The 14,186-nt window shown below is 54.7% G+C and overlaps 5 protein-coding genes across 5 annotated transcripts; 2 read left to right on the top strand and 3 right to left on the bottom strand.

Annotated features, from left to right (window-relative positions):
- Positions 1-159: 159 nt before the first annotated feature.
- On the bottom strand, positions 160-3,571 carry J3D65DRAFT_620265 (GTPase-activating protein-like protein gyp7). The gene is made up of 3 exons (XM_066799850.1): positions 3,293-3,571; positions 1,875-3,240; positions 160-1,800 (listed from the first exon to the last, which is right to left on the bottom strand). Exons 1-3 carry the CDS (start codon positions 3,455-3,457, stop codon positions 650-652), a joined length of 2,682 nt encoding a protein of 893 aa, XP_066657196.1. The 5' UTR covers positions 3,458-3,571; the 3' UTR covers positions 160-649.
- Positions 3,572-3,791: 220 nt separating this feature from the next.
- On the bottom strand, positions 3,792-5,194 carry J3D65DRAFT_620262 (Sec1-binding region of Mso1-domain-containing protein). Its single transcript, XM_066799849.1, has one exon. The coding sequence runs from the start codon at positions 4,862-4,864 to the stop codon at positions 4,187-4,189; it is 678 nt and encodes a 225-aa protein (XP_066657195.1). The 5' UTR covers positions 4,865-5,194; the 3' UTR covers positions 3,792-4,186.
- Positions 5,195-6,907: 1,713 nt separating this feature from the next.
- On the top strand, positions 6,908-7,474 carry J3D65DRAFT_550406 (heterokaryon incompatibility protein-domain-containing protein; the record flags this gene model as incomplete). Its single annotated transcript, XM_066796999.1, has 1 exon — positions 6,908-7,474. A coding segment is annotated over one exon (567 nt), but the record flags the coding sequence as incomplete, so codon positions are not given.
- Positions 7,475-9,474: 2,000 nt separating this feature from the next.
- Positions 9,475-10,131, top strand: J3D65DRAFT_550044 (heterokaryon incompatibility protein-domain-containing protein; the record flags this gene model as incomplete). The annotated part of the gene is made up of 1 exon (XM_066796981.1): positions 9,475-10,131. A coding segment is annotated over one exon (657 nt), but the record flags the coding sequence as incomplete, so codon positions are not given.
- Positions 10,132-12,537: 2,406 nt separating this feature from the next.
- Positions 12,538-13,871, bottom strand: J3D65DRAFT_302735 (peptidase A4 family-domain-containing protein). Its single transcript, XM_066795211.1, has 4 exons — positions 13,817-13,871; positions 13,382-13,746; positions 13,208-13,319; positions 12,538-13,144 (listed from the first exon to the last, which is right to left on the bottom strand). Exons 2-4 carry the CDS (start codon positions 13,672-13,674, stop codon positions 12,671-12,673), a joined length of 879 nt encoding a protein of 292 aa, XP_066657192.1. The 5' UTR covers positions 13,675-13,746; positions 13,817-13,871; the 3' UTR covers positions 12,538-12,670.
- Positions 13,872-14,186: the final 315 nt, after the last annotated feature.

Genomic DNA, 14,186 nt, shown 5'->3' with positions numbered 1-14,186 from the left:
GATGCTTCGATTCCGATTTCGGTGGTGTTAGGTAGAGAGGAAAAGAAGAGAAAAGAATGACAACGTCCAAAGCTGCCGTGCAGGCACTCAGAGCCACGAGGAAGATGAATGACTGAGGAAGGTAGGCGCGCCCTCCCGCTCCCCCTCCCCCTCCCCCTCCCCCTCCGCGCCCTCACGCTCAGCACAACCACCTCTCCACCTCTCCACATCCTGCCTGTCAGCCAAACGAGCTCCTCCACTCCGAATATCATCAAAAAGAACCAGAAAACAGTGTTCGTTCGAGTTTCAAGCCTGGATATCTATCAATCCACGCGTCCCGTGGCCCCGTCCATGTCCGCCGGTCAGTCCTGGCCATGGTCATGGTCATATCGACAAGTTACCAGTAGGTTGATGTCGCCGCCGTGAATCCGTGCAGTCCATTCCATTCCGTTCCGAATACCGTACCACCCAGTTCAAATCCAGTACCGCCCCGTCCCGTCGCGTCCCGTGCCGTCCCGTCAGACCCCAGAAGAAAAGGAAAGGAGAAGGAGGAGGAAGGAGAGGAGGAAGAGGAGAGGGAAAAGAGCAAAGCCGATGAAAGAAGAGAGAAAAAAGGAAGAGATGCAGATGCAGTCTCAAGTAAACCATCGACCACTCTTACCAGTCGTACTCAAGCGCCGTTCTTACTTCCACTGCCACTGCCACTCGCACTCGCGCTCCTGCTGCTGGGACCGCTGCTCCCCGCACTCGCCTTCGCACCATCACCCGCACTCGCACCGCCATCCGCACTCTCAGCACTCTTGTCCTTCTCTGTCTGCTCCGAGCCACTCTCCGCCATCTTGCCCCTCGCGCGCGCGCCGCTCTCGCCGATACCCGGCTCGCCGGCGCCACGCTGCTCGTCGCGCTCCAAGCGGGGGATCTCGCGGCTGAGAAGAGCGCGGAGCTCGTCGCTGATGACCTCCTTACGGTCGTCGGGATCATCGGGCGGCGGGGAGGCGCTGTTCTGGACGGCAGTCGACTTGCCGCGGTTGTTGGCCGCGCGTCTTGACGCAGGTGACGGCGAGGCTGACGCGTTGCGGCGGCGCTGGCGTAGGAGGAGCTTCGCGGTGCTCGGGATGGGTAGGGACGAGCGCGAGTTCTTGCGGTCGACGGCCTCGACGGTGCGTTGGAAGCGGCGGAAGAGGGCCTCGGCGCGGACGAGCGTCGAGCCGAGGTCGATGGTGCCGCTGAGCTCGTTGATGTACTTGAGCACCTCGTCGAAGCCGCGCAGGTGCTGCATGATGACGTCGCGGTGCTTCTCAAGAATGGCGAGCGCGATGAAGAGGTGGAAGTTGGACGAGAGGTAGTCGGTCCACAACCGCTCCCACAGCTGTAGGACGTCGTTCCATTCGAATTCTCGCTTGTACCAGACCAGTAGCATGCGGAAGAAGAAGAAAAAGTTGGTCGAATCGGCGCTCTGGAGATGCAGGTAAAGGGTCGGGTCCAAAAGCTGTACCAGCTGGTCGAGGGTGAGAAGCTGCAGTCGCATACCGCTCTGGTCGCGGAGAAAGTTGCGCTCCATGCGCTCCATGAAGCCAACGAATCCCCAAAACGCCACAGCGTCGTCTTGCATTACGGCGTAGATGGGTGCGAGCAGGTCCGACATGCCCTGGACGTAGCCCAGATCTTTGTTATATTCATTGTAGGTCAGCAGCATGTCCTTCATTTGCTCGAGATGCACGTTCGTGCCTGTCTCGGCAAACGGTGAGTCCGGATCTGGATGCGGAATGTCTTCGCCTGCGAAAATGGGGACTGTTCGGTCTGTTCGGTGGACGTCTTTTTCTACATGGCGGACCCCGTAAGATGGGCCAATGTCAGCCTGCGTGGTCGTGAATGTTGGAGATCGGGAGACATACCTATGCGGTTCTTCTGCTCGCGCCACCACTCCGTTTCTTCCTCCGTGTTGTTGCCCTCCACCATGCGTTCCCACCACGCGCCCTTGAGCCGAATGTACTCGTCGCGCAAGCTGTTCATCTTTACGTGGCGCTCATCGGCGGTGCTGTCCCACTCGTAGACGCCGAGCAAAAACAGCCACGCCTCCTTCCGCACACCATCATTCGAATCCATCCCACCGTGGAAGACACGCTCCTTGACCTCGTCAGGCGTGACAATCAGCCGGCCAGTCGTGAGGTCAAAGAACTTTTTCCACTCTTCCATCGTCACCGGTCGTCGTCGGTCGCTCAGCGACAGGTTACCCGCCTCCATGTCCAGAATCTCAAACTCGCCGACCTCACTCTGCTCCATCGCCAGCACATCCTTGGCCGTCCATATCCGCTGGTTACGCTCGCGCTCGCTCTGTTCCGCAATACCCATGGCCCATCGTGCCAGGTAGATGCGCGCGCTGTCAAACTCTTCCTGCAGGCGCTCCACTTCGGGACTCTTCATGAAGCGCCGCACTGGCGGCGGCACCTTAGGATTGTCGGCAACAGCCTGTGCAGTCCGGCGCGTGAACGTCGTCACCTGGCTCATCTTCTCGAGAAAATTCCACTGCGCCTGCTTGAGCGCATTTGTTATGGGATCCATCCCGCCCGGAGCCTTCTTGTCTGCATCCTTGCTGCTCTCACCTTCCGCTTTGTTCTTTCCCTTTTCCTTCTTCTCGTCCTGTGCGAATGAAACCAAGTCCGCCTCGCTCGGCTCGATGAGGTAGCAGCTGGGCTCGGCGGTGCTGCGCACGACGCGCACGTACCGCTTCAACCATCGCAACACCTCGTCGCCACCCCAAAACATCCCGCCGGCCTCACCAAAGGGATCGAAACTCTCGCGCGCCAGCTTCTTGCGCTGAAGGATGGTGCTTTGGCATTCGGAGTCGTGGAAAAAGAGCGCGGGAAAACTATCGCCGGCGCGCGTGTTGATGATGACGCTACCGAACCACCAGCCGATACTCGGCGGGCGCACCATCAAGCTGTAAATTTCCGACACGGGCACAGCAAAGGCATAGGTTCCGAGCGACGAGCTGCCGTGGGTGGACGTGGGTGGTGGTGGCACCAGGTACGACTGGCGCGGTGGCGACGACGAGTCGGAGAGGTCGACCTTGACATAGGTCGAGTACGCGTCGCCGAGGGACGACTCGGGGACCCAGGAGAGGAGCAGCGAAGACGCAGCGGCAGACGATGGAGGACGCGCATCACTGGACTCAGAGCCGGAGTCGCTCGATTTCTGCTGAACCAAGGCAATGAAGCCGGGAATGTTGTCCTTGGCCGAGGGCGTCGGGTGCACGTAAACCTGAGCGCTGTCTCAGTTACGCCACTCGTGGACAAGGAAGGAGTCTACCAACCTTGCTCTTGGTGAAGAGCAGCTTCACACCCTTCCCGCTGCTGGTGTGCTTGATGGTGTTGTACTCGCCCTCTTCATCGTCAGACATGTCGTAGAAAGAAGCGGTTGGTGACGGCGGGCCTGGAGATGATTCAGGAGCAGAGGGGGCGGCCGATGAGGAGGCCATGATGGAAGTTTATATGTGCCGGGTGGGTCTGTGGGTGGATGGAAAGGCGCAGCGGTAGGGCGGTCACAGGGCCGCGTTGGGGTGTGATAGGGCAGCCTGGTGTAGTGAGATGGATGGCGGGGATGGGCCGATGACGTCTAGCGTTGCGCTAGCGGGGTTGAGCTGCGCCACACTCTTGCTCCTCACTTCCGTTCCTTGATCTTCACTGACGTGTGGCGCAAGCAACCAACCCGTTCTTTGGCGTTGACCTTTTCCAAGAAACAATTCATTTCGCTGAGAAATATTTCCATCACTATCAAATGATTTTCACGTGAAAAGGGGTTTCGAAGTCACTGCTTGGAGAGAATACGAATTAATTCTGCTGCCTAAACTCACCACGAATCAAGTTGGTGGATCTGAACAATCAAGTGCCATGATTCCAGCAATCTCATGCCATGCCATTCTCTTGACGCCATCCATCGCAATTATCCCACAGTAAAAGACTGCTTTTCCAGCATGCTCCCTCCGCATTATCAGCCAGCCTGTCAGTGTCCAGCCTGAGCCTGCAAGTACGCAGCAAACTGTGCCCCTAATGTCCCAGTCTCCGTAACGCCACACATGACCCGCCCAGCCCAGCGCTATGCAATCCTCGACATGGGCATACCCGCCCTAGGCCCGCTAGGATTAATCGTCGGTCGGCAATGGCAATCGAGGGTTCGCGTCTGTTTCGTTGCTCGTCGTCCGTTCCTATTATCTGAACCGACCCCCTGTGTATGGGGGGTTAGCACTGTGAGATCTCTCGAATGGGTTGCGAGTAGGTGTTGATAATCCAGTACCTCCGGGGCTGACGCTGCCGGTAGGACTCCCCGATCTGCCCGACCCCCAAAGTCGTTGCTTCAGTCGTTCTTGAGCCGTGGCTCCTCCACCGCTGCTACCCGGCGGCGGCGTGTCGACCGAGGGCCGCGACGACAATGTCGACTGCGTGCTCTGGTAGCTACCGGCGCGCTGGCTGGGCAGTGGTCGCCCCTGGCTGCTCATGACATCTTGCGGCGGCAGCACCCTGCCCTGCGAGTTGACCATGCGCGGCGCCGGGCGGTTGCGCAGTGAGGTGGGCTGTGTCGGAGGAGCCTGCTGTGCCGGCGGGTCCCAGAGATCGCTGAGGCCGCCTCTGCTGGGGGCGCTCTGCTGTGTCTGAGGTGCCGTAGAACGCACGAATTGCTGGGCCGAGGGCGTAGCGGGAGCCTTTGGGTCGGGTGGCAGCCAGGGCGGAAACGGGCGGCCCTTTTCCATGTAGTATGCGCGCAAGACGCGGGCAATGTGCGTGTCGTCTTCGGTGTCGCCGTCGCCTTCGCTGTCGAGGAGGTTGCGTCGCAGCGAGTTGTATCGCGAGGTGGTGGTGGTGAGGAGGTTGGAGAGATAGGACGACATGGCGAGCGGGCAGCGTCGAAGCGACTACGCTGCCTTTGATGGTAGGTCGGTTTATTGTATTGAGAGGGAGAGGTCGTGGCGGCAGCAGAGCGGAGAGATGGTGGTGACGGAGGGGCCGCAGCCAAGGACGGAAGCGCGCGCACAGTCCGGCGGCGGGCAGCTATGGAGCTCAATGCGCGGCGAAACTCCCGTCGGTTTCAAGAGAGGCACCCCCGGCCTGCGATTAGGCGAATAATGAAGATGCGGGCGATTGGTGAAGGAGATTGCTCGTTCGTTTGGGCGATGGCTGAAGGCGAAGACAGGTGGATGAGAGACGAGGTTGGACAGCAGCCTTGGATTCGGCTTTGACGCCTGAGGGAGGTCTGGTGGTCAAAGAGCCACACTGACACGGCAGCACCGCCTCGCCCAGCCACAGCCTCAGCCTCAGCCTTCAGTGTTATCTATCAAACATCCAACTGCAACGTCGACCAAAGCAATAGCAAGAGAAAGAGACATGGCCAGTCTCTCCGACGACCACACACCAGCCCAGTCGCCAATATCCAAGGTGGCCCAAACAAAAAAATGAATAAATGACCCTGACGATCCATATAGCCCGGACCACCTTCCTCGCTTCGCTTCGCGCCGCCTCCGTCCGCCACCGCCCCGTTACCCGGCAGCAACTCAACACCACCAACGGTCGTCATGGCGCCAACCATCCATCCATCCATCCATCGAACAACACGCTCATCTACTCCGATCGTCTTCAGCTGCTTCACAACATCTGTCCTCTCTCAGGCCTTTGGTTTGTTAGATCCTTCCATATCATGGTGCCGAAAGACCAGCAATCGACCTGACAACCCGGGCAGCCATTCGCTCTGACGGCTTCTCCGTTGACCCATTCTGCCGTCCATCTTCCACACCGCCCAAGTCGACGACGGGTGGGTGATGGTCACTGATTTCATTGATATTTTTTTGAACGACGTTCGACCTTGATGTTCAGCTCGAGCTAAACCACTTGTAGTTTGGCGCGCCATATATGATTGGTCGACGCCTTCAACATCGTCGGGTCGATCGCCAGAATGGGAAATATTCTGCAGACAACCCTGTGTGCTCCCTTTCCGTCACGCAGCATCTTGCCAGATGTAGAGATCTACGAGTAAGCGCGCGCCATCTTGCCGACATGGGGACAACATCCGCATCTCGCCTAAGTCGTTCCAATCATCCATCATCCGCAGGCCTGTCGACTTTCCAGGATGCGTGGCTGTGCAGTCATCGCCCCCACCACTGAGCCTCCTTTCCCTTTGGACAGCGAGGTATCGTCCCTCTCTGAACTCGACTCAGACACTCCATCTCTGTCTGATTATATCGATCGAAAGCCTTGTCACATGTCATCGGGCTTTTCCTGATGCTTTGGCATTACTCACTGCACTCGAGGGCAGTCAAGCAACAGTCTTTGACCCAACCGTTCATCGAGCAGCAGGCTGAGCAGTAAGACGCCCAAGCCGCAGAACCATCAACCCGTCGAAAGCGTCAAAGCATGCGATCCGACCGACGCATTGCGGAGAACATAGCAGCAGGTGCTGCAGGAACGATTGAACAACCATCTGGAAAAGCGACTTGCGCCAGAGTTGCGACACGAGCCAACTGAATCATACGACGAGCCTGGCGACGGCTTCATGAACAGCAAATCAGACCGTGTTTCCTGATTTCTCAATGCATCGGGGTAAATCCTTGCTCACGCAGTCTATCACCATTCACATCCCCTCAGGTGCTGCCAAGAGCATCTTCAGAGCCAGCAGGACAACCCCATACTCAATCGTTTTGGTGCCCAGTCCCATCAATTTTGGTGTAATTTTCTCCTCTTCCGCTGTCGAGGCCTCAACTCCATCTTTTTTGGCTGCGCACGCGCAACTCCTCCTGTTCCCTTTCCGCTGCGACTGGGAAACACATTTCTTCAATCGTTCCATCTTCTGCCACCGACCGACTTGAGCGAATTTCTTGTTCTGTCCACTCTTTCAAGCGCGTTCTGGAAAGTACTCGAGACTTGTCTCGGCTGTCTCGACCATGCCAAACGAATTCCAATATACCGAGCTCTCCACGCGGTCAACAATTCGCCTCATCAAAATACAGAAGCAAAAGGTCAACGACACAATTGTCTGTGTCCTCCGCCATGCTGAGCAAACCGACATTGAGTACTACGCCCTATCATATGTCTGGGGAGATGCAACACCGACCCGGGAGATCCTCGTCGAGACCGAAGATGCGCCAGCTGGTGAAAGTTTCATCTTCCCCCTTCATGAGAATCTCTGGCGGTTTCTTGACTGGGCTTGGCACCAAGGCAAATTCGATCGCTGGTTCTGGACCGATCGGATTTGCCTTAATCAAAGAGATAACGAAGAGAAAGCTCACCAGATTCCGCAAATGGGAGAGATTTTTCAAAACGCTATGCAGGTTATATCCTGGCTGAACGAATCCCAAAAAGTTGGCCAGATTCTTGAGCATGTCCACAAGCTCATCCCGCATAACGAGTCCCATTGGTCGTTAAGGAATGCGACAAGGTCCGTCATGTCCAACGAATACTGGAAACGTATATGGATAGTCCAAGAAGTTGTAAGAGCGAAGCAGGTCATTGTCGTCATCGGCAACCTTGAGATTGATTTTGAGCATGTTTGGGGGAAATTCGATATGCCCGGGCAGAATGCCCTGGAGTTTATCCGCCATTTGCGTGTGGTTGGAGAATGCGAGCTTTGGGATGTGCTGCGGGAAAGCACTACTTTAAAAAGTGAACGACTTCAGGATCGAGTCTACGGCGCGCTTGGCTTACTTTCCGCGAATCGCGACGGCACATCACCTAGGGATTTTATTGACATCGATTACGACAAGCCGCCCTCCCATGTTTTTCTAGAGGCAGTGTTTGAGTCACAGCTGTCATACACAAACTGGTCGGCCATTTCAAAGAAGACAGGCCTTGCAGAACTGGCAGGTCTTTTCAAAGTCAACGAGATGGTGCAGGAGTCAGTACCCGACCTCCTCCGGGAATTCATGGCAAGCGATCGAACCTCAAAACGACATAAAGAGCTGGGGCATCATGCGCTACGCGCTTACAATGCTTTGGATTTTGTCATTTCCACTTCGAGGTGGGAACAGTCTCCGGAGAATTTTCGCTACAGTTTCAAAAATTTGCTTGATGACCTTTACCAAAGTAGATTCACGCCTAACGTTCAGGACAGAGCAATCGTCATGGGCATCTTCCTTGCCATAGAATCCTGCTGTCGAGCCAAGTCTCTTCATTTGATCCGAGAGCACAATCTTGCTCAATATTCAGTGTGGAAACACGCAGCCTATCTGGCGAAAAGACGCCTCGGCTGGGCATCGAAGATAAGGGAAGAAGCAAGCCGAGTGGATTACCTAGGTGCTCGGTACGACGAGCAGTTAGTACATCCCATGAAGCAATGCGAGGCGAAGAGGAGTATGATCTTTGAGATACCCGAAGCTGGCTTTCGACTGGTCTTGCAATCTTCGGAATATGTAACACGGTCCAGCAGCTTGCTCAGGCTGGGTATACAGATTGAAATTCTCCTTCAGTTTTACCACCCCACGACTGCCCGGCAGGGAGGAGCAGATGGGAACAACGATACGAAACACTCTCTCGCACGGCGGATGATTGGTCGCATCATCCCAATCGAAGGCTCCTTTTCCCACCGCCACCTCGACAATACAATTCCGCCTGTCTTGAAAAGACATCCTCGGACAAGCCTCGAGGCGCGCGCACACGAAGAGTCTGTCAAGAGACGACATATGTCAACCGCCCCAGTCTACGGTGCTCCACCCAAAAAGACGGCAGGCACTACAAATTTCTACGGAAGGCTTCAACAAGTACTGAGTCGGAGACCGCTTTGATGGCATTGTCGGGTCTGCTGGGAGGCAACAAAACAAACGGCACTGTATTGGTCAATCAACACACTCCCGAAGGCCCGTTTTTGTTCACTATGGATGCCACGAGCAAAGGCTACGAAATGGATGGGATCTCCAAGGATGAACAAAAAGATCGTCATGCGGGTAGAGGAAGGATAGGAAGGCGGGGAGTTGAGGCTGCTCGCTTACGCAATCAGACGTGCTTGGGAGGGGCGCGACTGCCACTTCCACACACTCATTTCGAAGAACTTCCGGCCTTGTAGGCTTTCTTTCTCTTCCTCGCTCTCTGCTTCTCTCGCTGATCAGCTACCCGTCGTTCCAGAAGCGCTATGCGTTCAAGATTTTGCTATCGTTCCTATCTGCTGCCGCGTGGGGCGATGCTGATTCGCCAAAGCCGGAATACAGCCCCCATGCACCGCATGCAACACCACCTCGGCCATCAGCCAAGCTATCGAATAGGCCCTACAAGCCAAAATGCTGGCTTCCTGTCATGAAACAATCTTCAGGAGATCTTGCGGGGCCAGAGCGACGTCTGCCAGTGGTTTCCAAGCCACTTGGCTATCTTTGGCAGCCGCTGGGCGCTAGAAACACTGCTGACACCCGCAGACATTGCCTGGCGCTTATTCTCGCCTTATGAGTGCAAAAACGCACCATTTCCTCCCCTAGCCTGGGACAGTTCTGCAGTTGACATCTGGACCTCACCTCTCTCCTTCACCATGGCACTGTTAAATCAATTCCCGTATGAGGATCTCGAAACCCCGTCAACAATCCGTCTCATCAAGCTGGAGAAACGAAAAATCAACGGGCTACTTGTGTGCGACGTCCACTACAGGGAACAGACCCGGGCCACTTACACAGCGTTGTCATACTGCTGGGGAGATGACACTGAAATTCGACAAATCTACCTCCGCAGGAGACCTGGGGGCAGACTGTACTTGTTCCCGGTTCACGACAGTCTGGGGCGCTTTCTTGATTGGGCATGGAACCAAAGGATATGCAGCACATGGATCTGGACCGACAAAATCTGCTTGGACCAAAGTGATAGGCAGGAGAAACAGCAGCAGATTCCACGCATGGGTGACATCTTTCGCAATGCAGAAAAAGTGCTGGCATGGCTTGACATGACCAAAAGAGAAGGGGAGTGCCTGACGCCAATCCTGGATTTCGAGAATTTCTTTCGGGGCCATAAGTGGAAACGCTGTCTGAAATTCAACAAACTCCCACAAGAGATGCAAAGCGCCGTCAAGCAATTTTCGCGACTTGCATACTGGAGACGTGTTTGGGTTGTTCAAGAGTGTGCTGTTGCAAAGAAAATTGTCTTTGTCATCGGGAACAAGCAAGCCAGCTTCGAAAAGGTTGAAACCGGAGTGAGCGGCCTATGTCGGACAATGGAGGGCTCGTCCGGACTTTTCCCGGCTCTCATCAAAAGCATAAAAGTTCTGACTGATTTGCGCCTTGGTGGAGGCAAGAAGAAGCTATGGGAACTACTCGAAATGATGAGTACTGGGTACTATCTCAGCAGAGATGCTGAAGACCGATTCTATGGCGCGATGGCAATGGTAGCGGACCAAGACGGCACATCACCACTCGCCAATATCGAGGTGAACATGGACAAGAAATCGTCTGAAGTACTTCTCGATGCGGTTCTTGAGGCACAGCGACCTGTGTACCTATGCCGACTATGGTTTCGGACCATCCTCTTGGCCAAGCGAGGAATGATACAGGAGCCCATATTTGAGGCCTTCCAGAACTACCTGGAAAGTGGGCGGACAACCCCTCGGCACAAGAGGCTGATGGGCTATGCTCTTGAGGCATGTGATGCCATGAACATAATCACATCACTTCCGGATTGCCATTGCACCCAAAGGAGATTGGCGCTTTCCACTGAAAGAGTCTACAGAGCATGTGGCAAAGAATACTTGCTCCCCCGATCTCTCGATAAAGTCCTAGACCGACGGACTAATTTCGAAATCTTGGACATGATCGAATGTAACAAACCAAGCGATTCTAGAGGCATTCGGCGCAAGACCACCATACAAGACAACGCAATATTCATGGGTCTGTTCATCGCAGACATCTTCTATGACCAATTCATCGATAGAGAGAGATACAACGACAAAGAAGCTTCGGTCTTTAGAAGTTGGAGGGCTTCCCGGATGACCGACGCACTCGCGAACTCCCCTTGGCGCTGCGCCTACCACCGAGGATCCGCCCAAGGCAACGAGCGATTGAGGGCCGAATCGAGCGACAGATTGGTCGACTGGTTTGATCTGAAGACGCTGACCAAGGTGTGCGGAAAGTATTCGCGGCACTGTGATGGCTCCATGATGACCTTTGAGAACCGCGAGGCGGGCTTTCGCTTCACAATTCAACCCGAAAACTGGCCAACGTCGTTCAAATGCCGACACACGAGTAAAGTCCGCATGGAATGGCTGCACACAGAGCAGACGCTCGACGCGGAAAGAGAGAGCAAACAGCGCGGCTATGGAGGCAGCACCGAAGACGCTGAAGAGGAACCGCGCGATCACTTGTACAGGGACACCGATGCCAGCGGCAGTTCGAGCGATGAATCGGAGTCCCTGGACAGCTCGGATAGGGACGATTACAGTGATTACAGTGACTATAGTAACAGTCCCTTTGGAATGGTTCGCATTTGATTGCCTGATTGTTGCAATTCTTCCCACGCAGTCGTACCTTTGCTTTTTCACCTTTCCAATCGAAGTCTAGAGCTTGCCTTTTCTACTTTAGTCAGTTACTCATTCATTTCAACACCCACGCAGCACACAAACGTCTCATGAGAGAATGCAAGAACGACAAGTCAATATTTTTGCTCCTAACAAGGAGAGGAACAGCCATAAAAGCGACTGACTTCTTCATACGCCACCGGTTCGTGGCGTCGTGAGTGACGCTCTACTAATTTCAGTGGCCAAAGCAGCGGCGAGCGCCCCTAATCACTTCGACGTTGTACACCAGGGAATCATAACTTCTACAATCTTTGCCTTCATAGCCCTTGGGCGAAAATTCAGAGCATCAGGGCAGCATCAAAAACTCAGGCTCGCACTCATGAGACGGCGAATGGGAGAATTGCGACTGGGGCCTCCCTTTTGCGATGGTAAGAGGGGTACATCGCGCAAGAGGCCACGCCGTAAGATCTCGAACTCTTGACAGCTCCGTCTGGCATGGCAAGTCCATCCATGAAGACGAACCGCGACGCAACGGGCCACCACGCACCAAACTCTCCAACAACTTCCCTACAGTCAAAATTCCCAGGTTCCCCTTTCTCCTTTCAACCAAGAAAGCAAAACTAAATCACTGATGCCTCGAAGAACTGAACGAGGTGTCTAGGCATTACGTACGTACATGCGCCAGACGAAGAAGAACACAGAGCAAAAGCAGGAAAAGAGTTTCTGCTTTCGCTTTCAGATCAGGGTCCAACGGTATGATCTCAGCTTATACAGGCAGATCAAGAGCCTAAAGACTGTCGGCAAGCAGTGCGCGGCTGTATAAAGGCACTTTATACTACAAAGGGGGTGGTCCGCGGAGGTTTACTTTTCCCCCGCGACCATTGCGCGTCCGCGGGATTTTCCCTCGTCTTGGCTCCCTGACTACTTGGCTTGCTGATTCGTCCTCTGCTCGATTGCCGCTTCATGAGCGGCCCGGTGTTCTGCTGGGGTTCTTTCGTCGACATGTGTTTCCTGCCCCTGCAAATCAGCATTTCTCTCCTGAAGAGCTACCACATGAAGCCGAAAAACAAGGGAACTGACATGGCGTGATTATTGAGCAACAATTAACTTGATCTATTTCTAGGACTAGCGTGGAAATGCGCGTTCTTCGTTTTGTTCCTCGTGCTTTTCTGCGCGCCCATTCATGCTTCGGCCACATCAACCAAACCCCGCAAATGCCAGGAAAAGTTCATCCACCAGTGTTACCAGAGTTACCAGGGCCAGGGCAACTTTCAGATTGGCCGGCGGCACCACAGTCCTTCTCTTCACCCGTGTACGTAATAGTAACCGTGCCCGGCCCAATAGATCCAGAAAGCTTGGGCGCCCAATCGACAAGCTTACCATCCGCCGGCGTGAGGGTGAGGCCATCTCTCGTCTTGGCCGTCGCCTCGGTGAACTCAAGAGAGTCGAAATCAGGGGGCTGCGAGCGCGGTTTGCCCGTCGACTGATACTCTTCGACGATCCACTCGGCGTTCTGGCCCAGCAAGACTTCGGACTCATCGTGTGCCGTCAGTGGCATGCTGAAGTGCTGGTTTCTGGTCTCGTTTTCGATGGTGACGGTGCCTGCCGTGCCGTCTGCCGACTCGACGCTCAGGGAGAGAGCGTCGCCGGGATTGATTGTGATTTCCTTGATGTAGACGCACTCGGGAAGGCCGGGATACCACTTGGACAGAGTGTCAGCGTTTTCCGTGCGCTTTATGGCGGGGCTGGGGCTGGGGCTGCTCACTTCGTAGCAGGCGTCGTAGCTGATGACGCCTTGCGCGCTGATGCGAAAAAGGAAACCAATCTGCAGCACGAAAAGGTTGTTGTAGCCATCGATGCCGAGCCAAGCCGCAGCGCTTTCGACAAAAACACGTCAGTTCAAATTCCGATTCCAGTATCGATTGCGTGAGGGGTCTACCCGTAATCTATGCCTCCCTGGTCGTCTGCGGGAAAACGGGGATTAGGAGCAATAATTTTGGCCGAGACAGACACAAAGCGGTCATTCGCGGGAGGCGCTTCGATGACGCCGCCGACCCATATGAATTCGTAGTCGTCAGTGCCTCCGTCAGATGACTCCGCGGTTGTCTTCATGGAAGTCTGAGTTTTCTTGTTGCTGGGGCCCAGGTGGACGTGGCCAGGGCCTTGTGGGATGACGCCACCCATGACCGTGGTGACCGAAAGAAGTGCGAGAAGGGCGGTACAGAAATGCATCTTGTATGCCCAAAAAGGAGTGAAGAAAAAAGCGGATGTACCGTGCAGTTGAGCTATCCTATATATTCGTGCCTAAAAGTCTACTCAGGCAGGAGGTCTAATGCAGATCGAGAGGCGTGCAGCTTTAGGAGGACAAACTTACGGGCAGTAAATTGGAAAAACTGCTTGACTGATTCTAACTATTGGAAAGATGTCGACGCTTGACTTTCGGCGAGAACTTTGAAAGATACACCTTCGTGCGCACTAGATCCTGCTTGCTCATGCTCATCTTGCCTAATTGATCCTGGGTGAAATTCTAGACTGCTCTGTAGAGGAAAGTCGCGAGATGGTTCTGTTGTTTTCTCGGTCTCTTTGTTTCTTGAAGCTGGAAGGACGTGGTAAGTGGCATGAAGTTGGAAAGTATTTTTGGACTTGCAATTCCAACTCCCTGCAAAAGAAAAAGCTTGACAGCGAGTTCCCACCGTCATCCGCAACGTCCCGCAACGCAAAATGGTATTTCCGCCGCACAAAGT

This window comes from Phyllosticta citribraziliensis (genome assembly GCF_038025025.1).
Source record: "Phyllosticta citribraziliensis strain CPC 17464 chromosome Unknown J3D65scaffold_4, whole genome shotgun sequence".
NCBI classification, from domain to species: Eukaryota; Fungi; Ascomycota; class Dothideomycetes; order Botryosphaeriales; family Phyllostictaceae; genus Phyllosticta; species Phyllosticta citribraziliensis.
Note: the sequence above shows the minus strand (reverse complement) of the source record. Positions and strands in the feature narration are given on the sequence as shown.

What these genes read in the sequence shown, in the direction of transcription:
- J3D65DRAFT_302735 (XM_066795211.1), bottom strand. Translation starts at nt 13,674, where the DNA reads ATGCATTTCTGTACCGCCCTTCTCGCACTTCTTTCGGTCACCACGGTC. An exon ending in CAGGGAGGCATAGATTACGG is followed by an intron (nt 13,320 to 13,381) that starts GTAGACCCCTCA and finishes TTTTGTCGAAAG; the next exon opens with CGCTGCGGCTTGGCTCGGCA. An exon ending in GCTACGACGCCTGCTACGAA is followed by an intron (nt 13,145 to 13,207) that starts GTGAGCAGCCCC and finishes ACTCTGTCCAAG; the next exon opens with TGGTATCCCGGCCTTCCCGA.
- J3D65DRAFT_620265 (XM_066799850.1), bottom strand. Translation starts at nt 3,457, where the DNA reads ATGGCCTCCTCATCGGCCGCCCCCTCTGCTCCTGAATCATCTCCAGGC. An exon ending in TGCTCTTCACCAAGAGCAAG is followed by an intron (nt 3,241 to 3,292) that starts GTTGGTAGACTC and finishes GACAGCGCTCAG; the next exon opens with GTTTACGTGCACCCGACGCC. An exon ending in CGAGCAGAAGAACCGCATAG is followed by an intron (nt 1,801 to 1,874) that starts GTATGTCTCCCG and finishes TCCGCCATGTAG; the next exon opens with AAAAAGACGTCCACCGAACA.
- J3D65DRAFT_620262 (XM_066799849.1), bottom strand. Translation starts at nt 4,864, where the DNA reads ATGTCGTCCTATCTCTCCAACCTCCTCACCACCACCACCTCGCGATAC.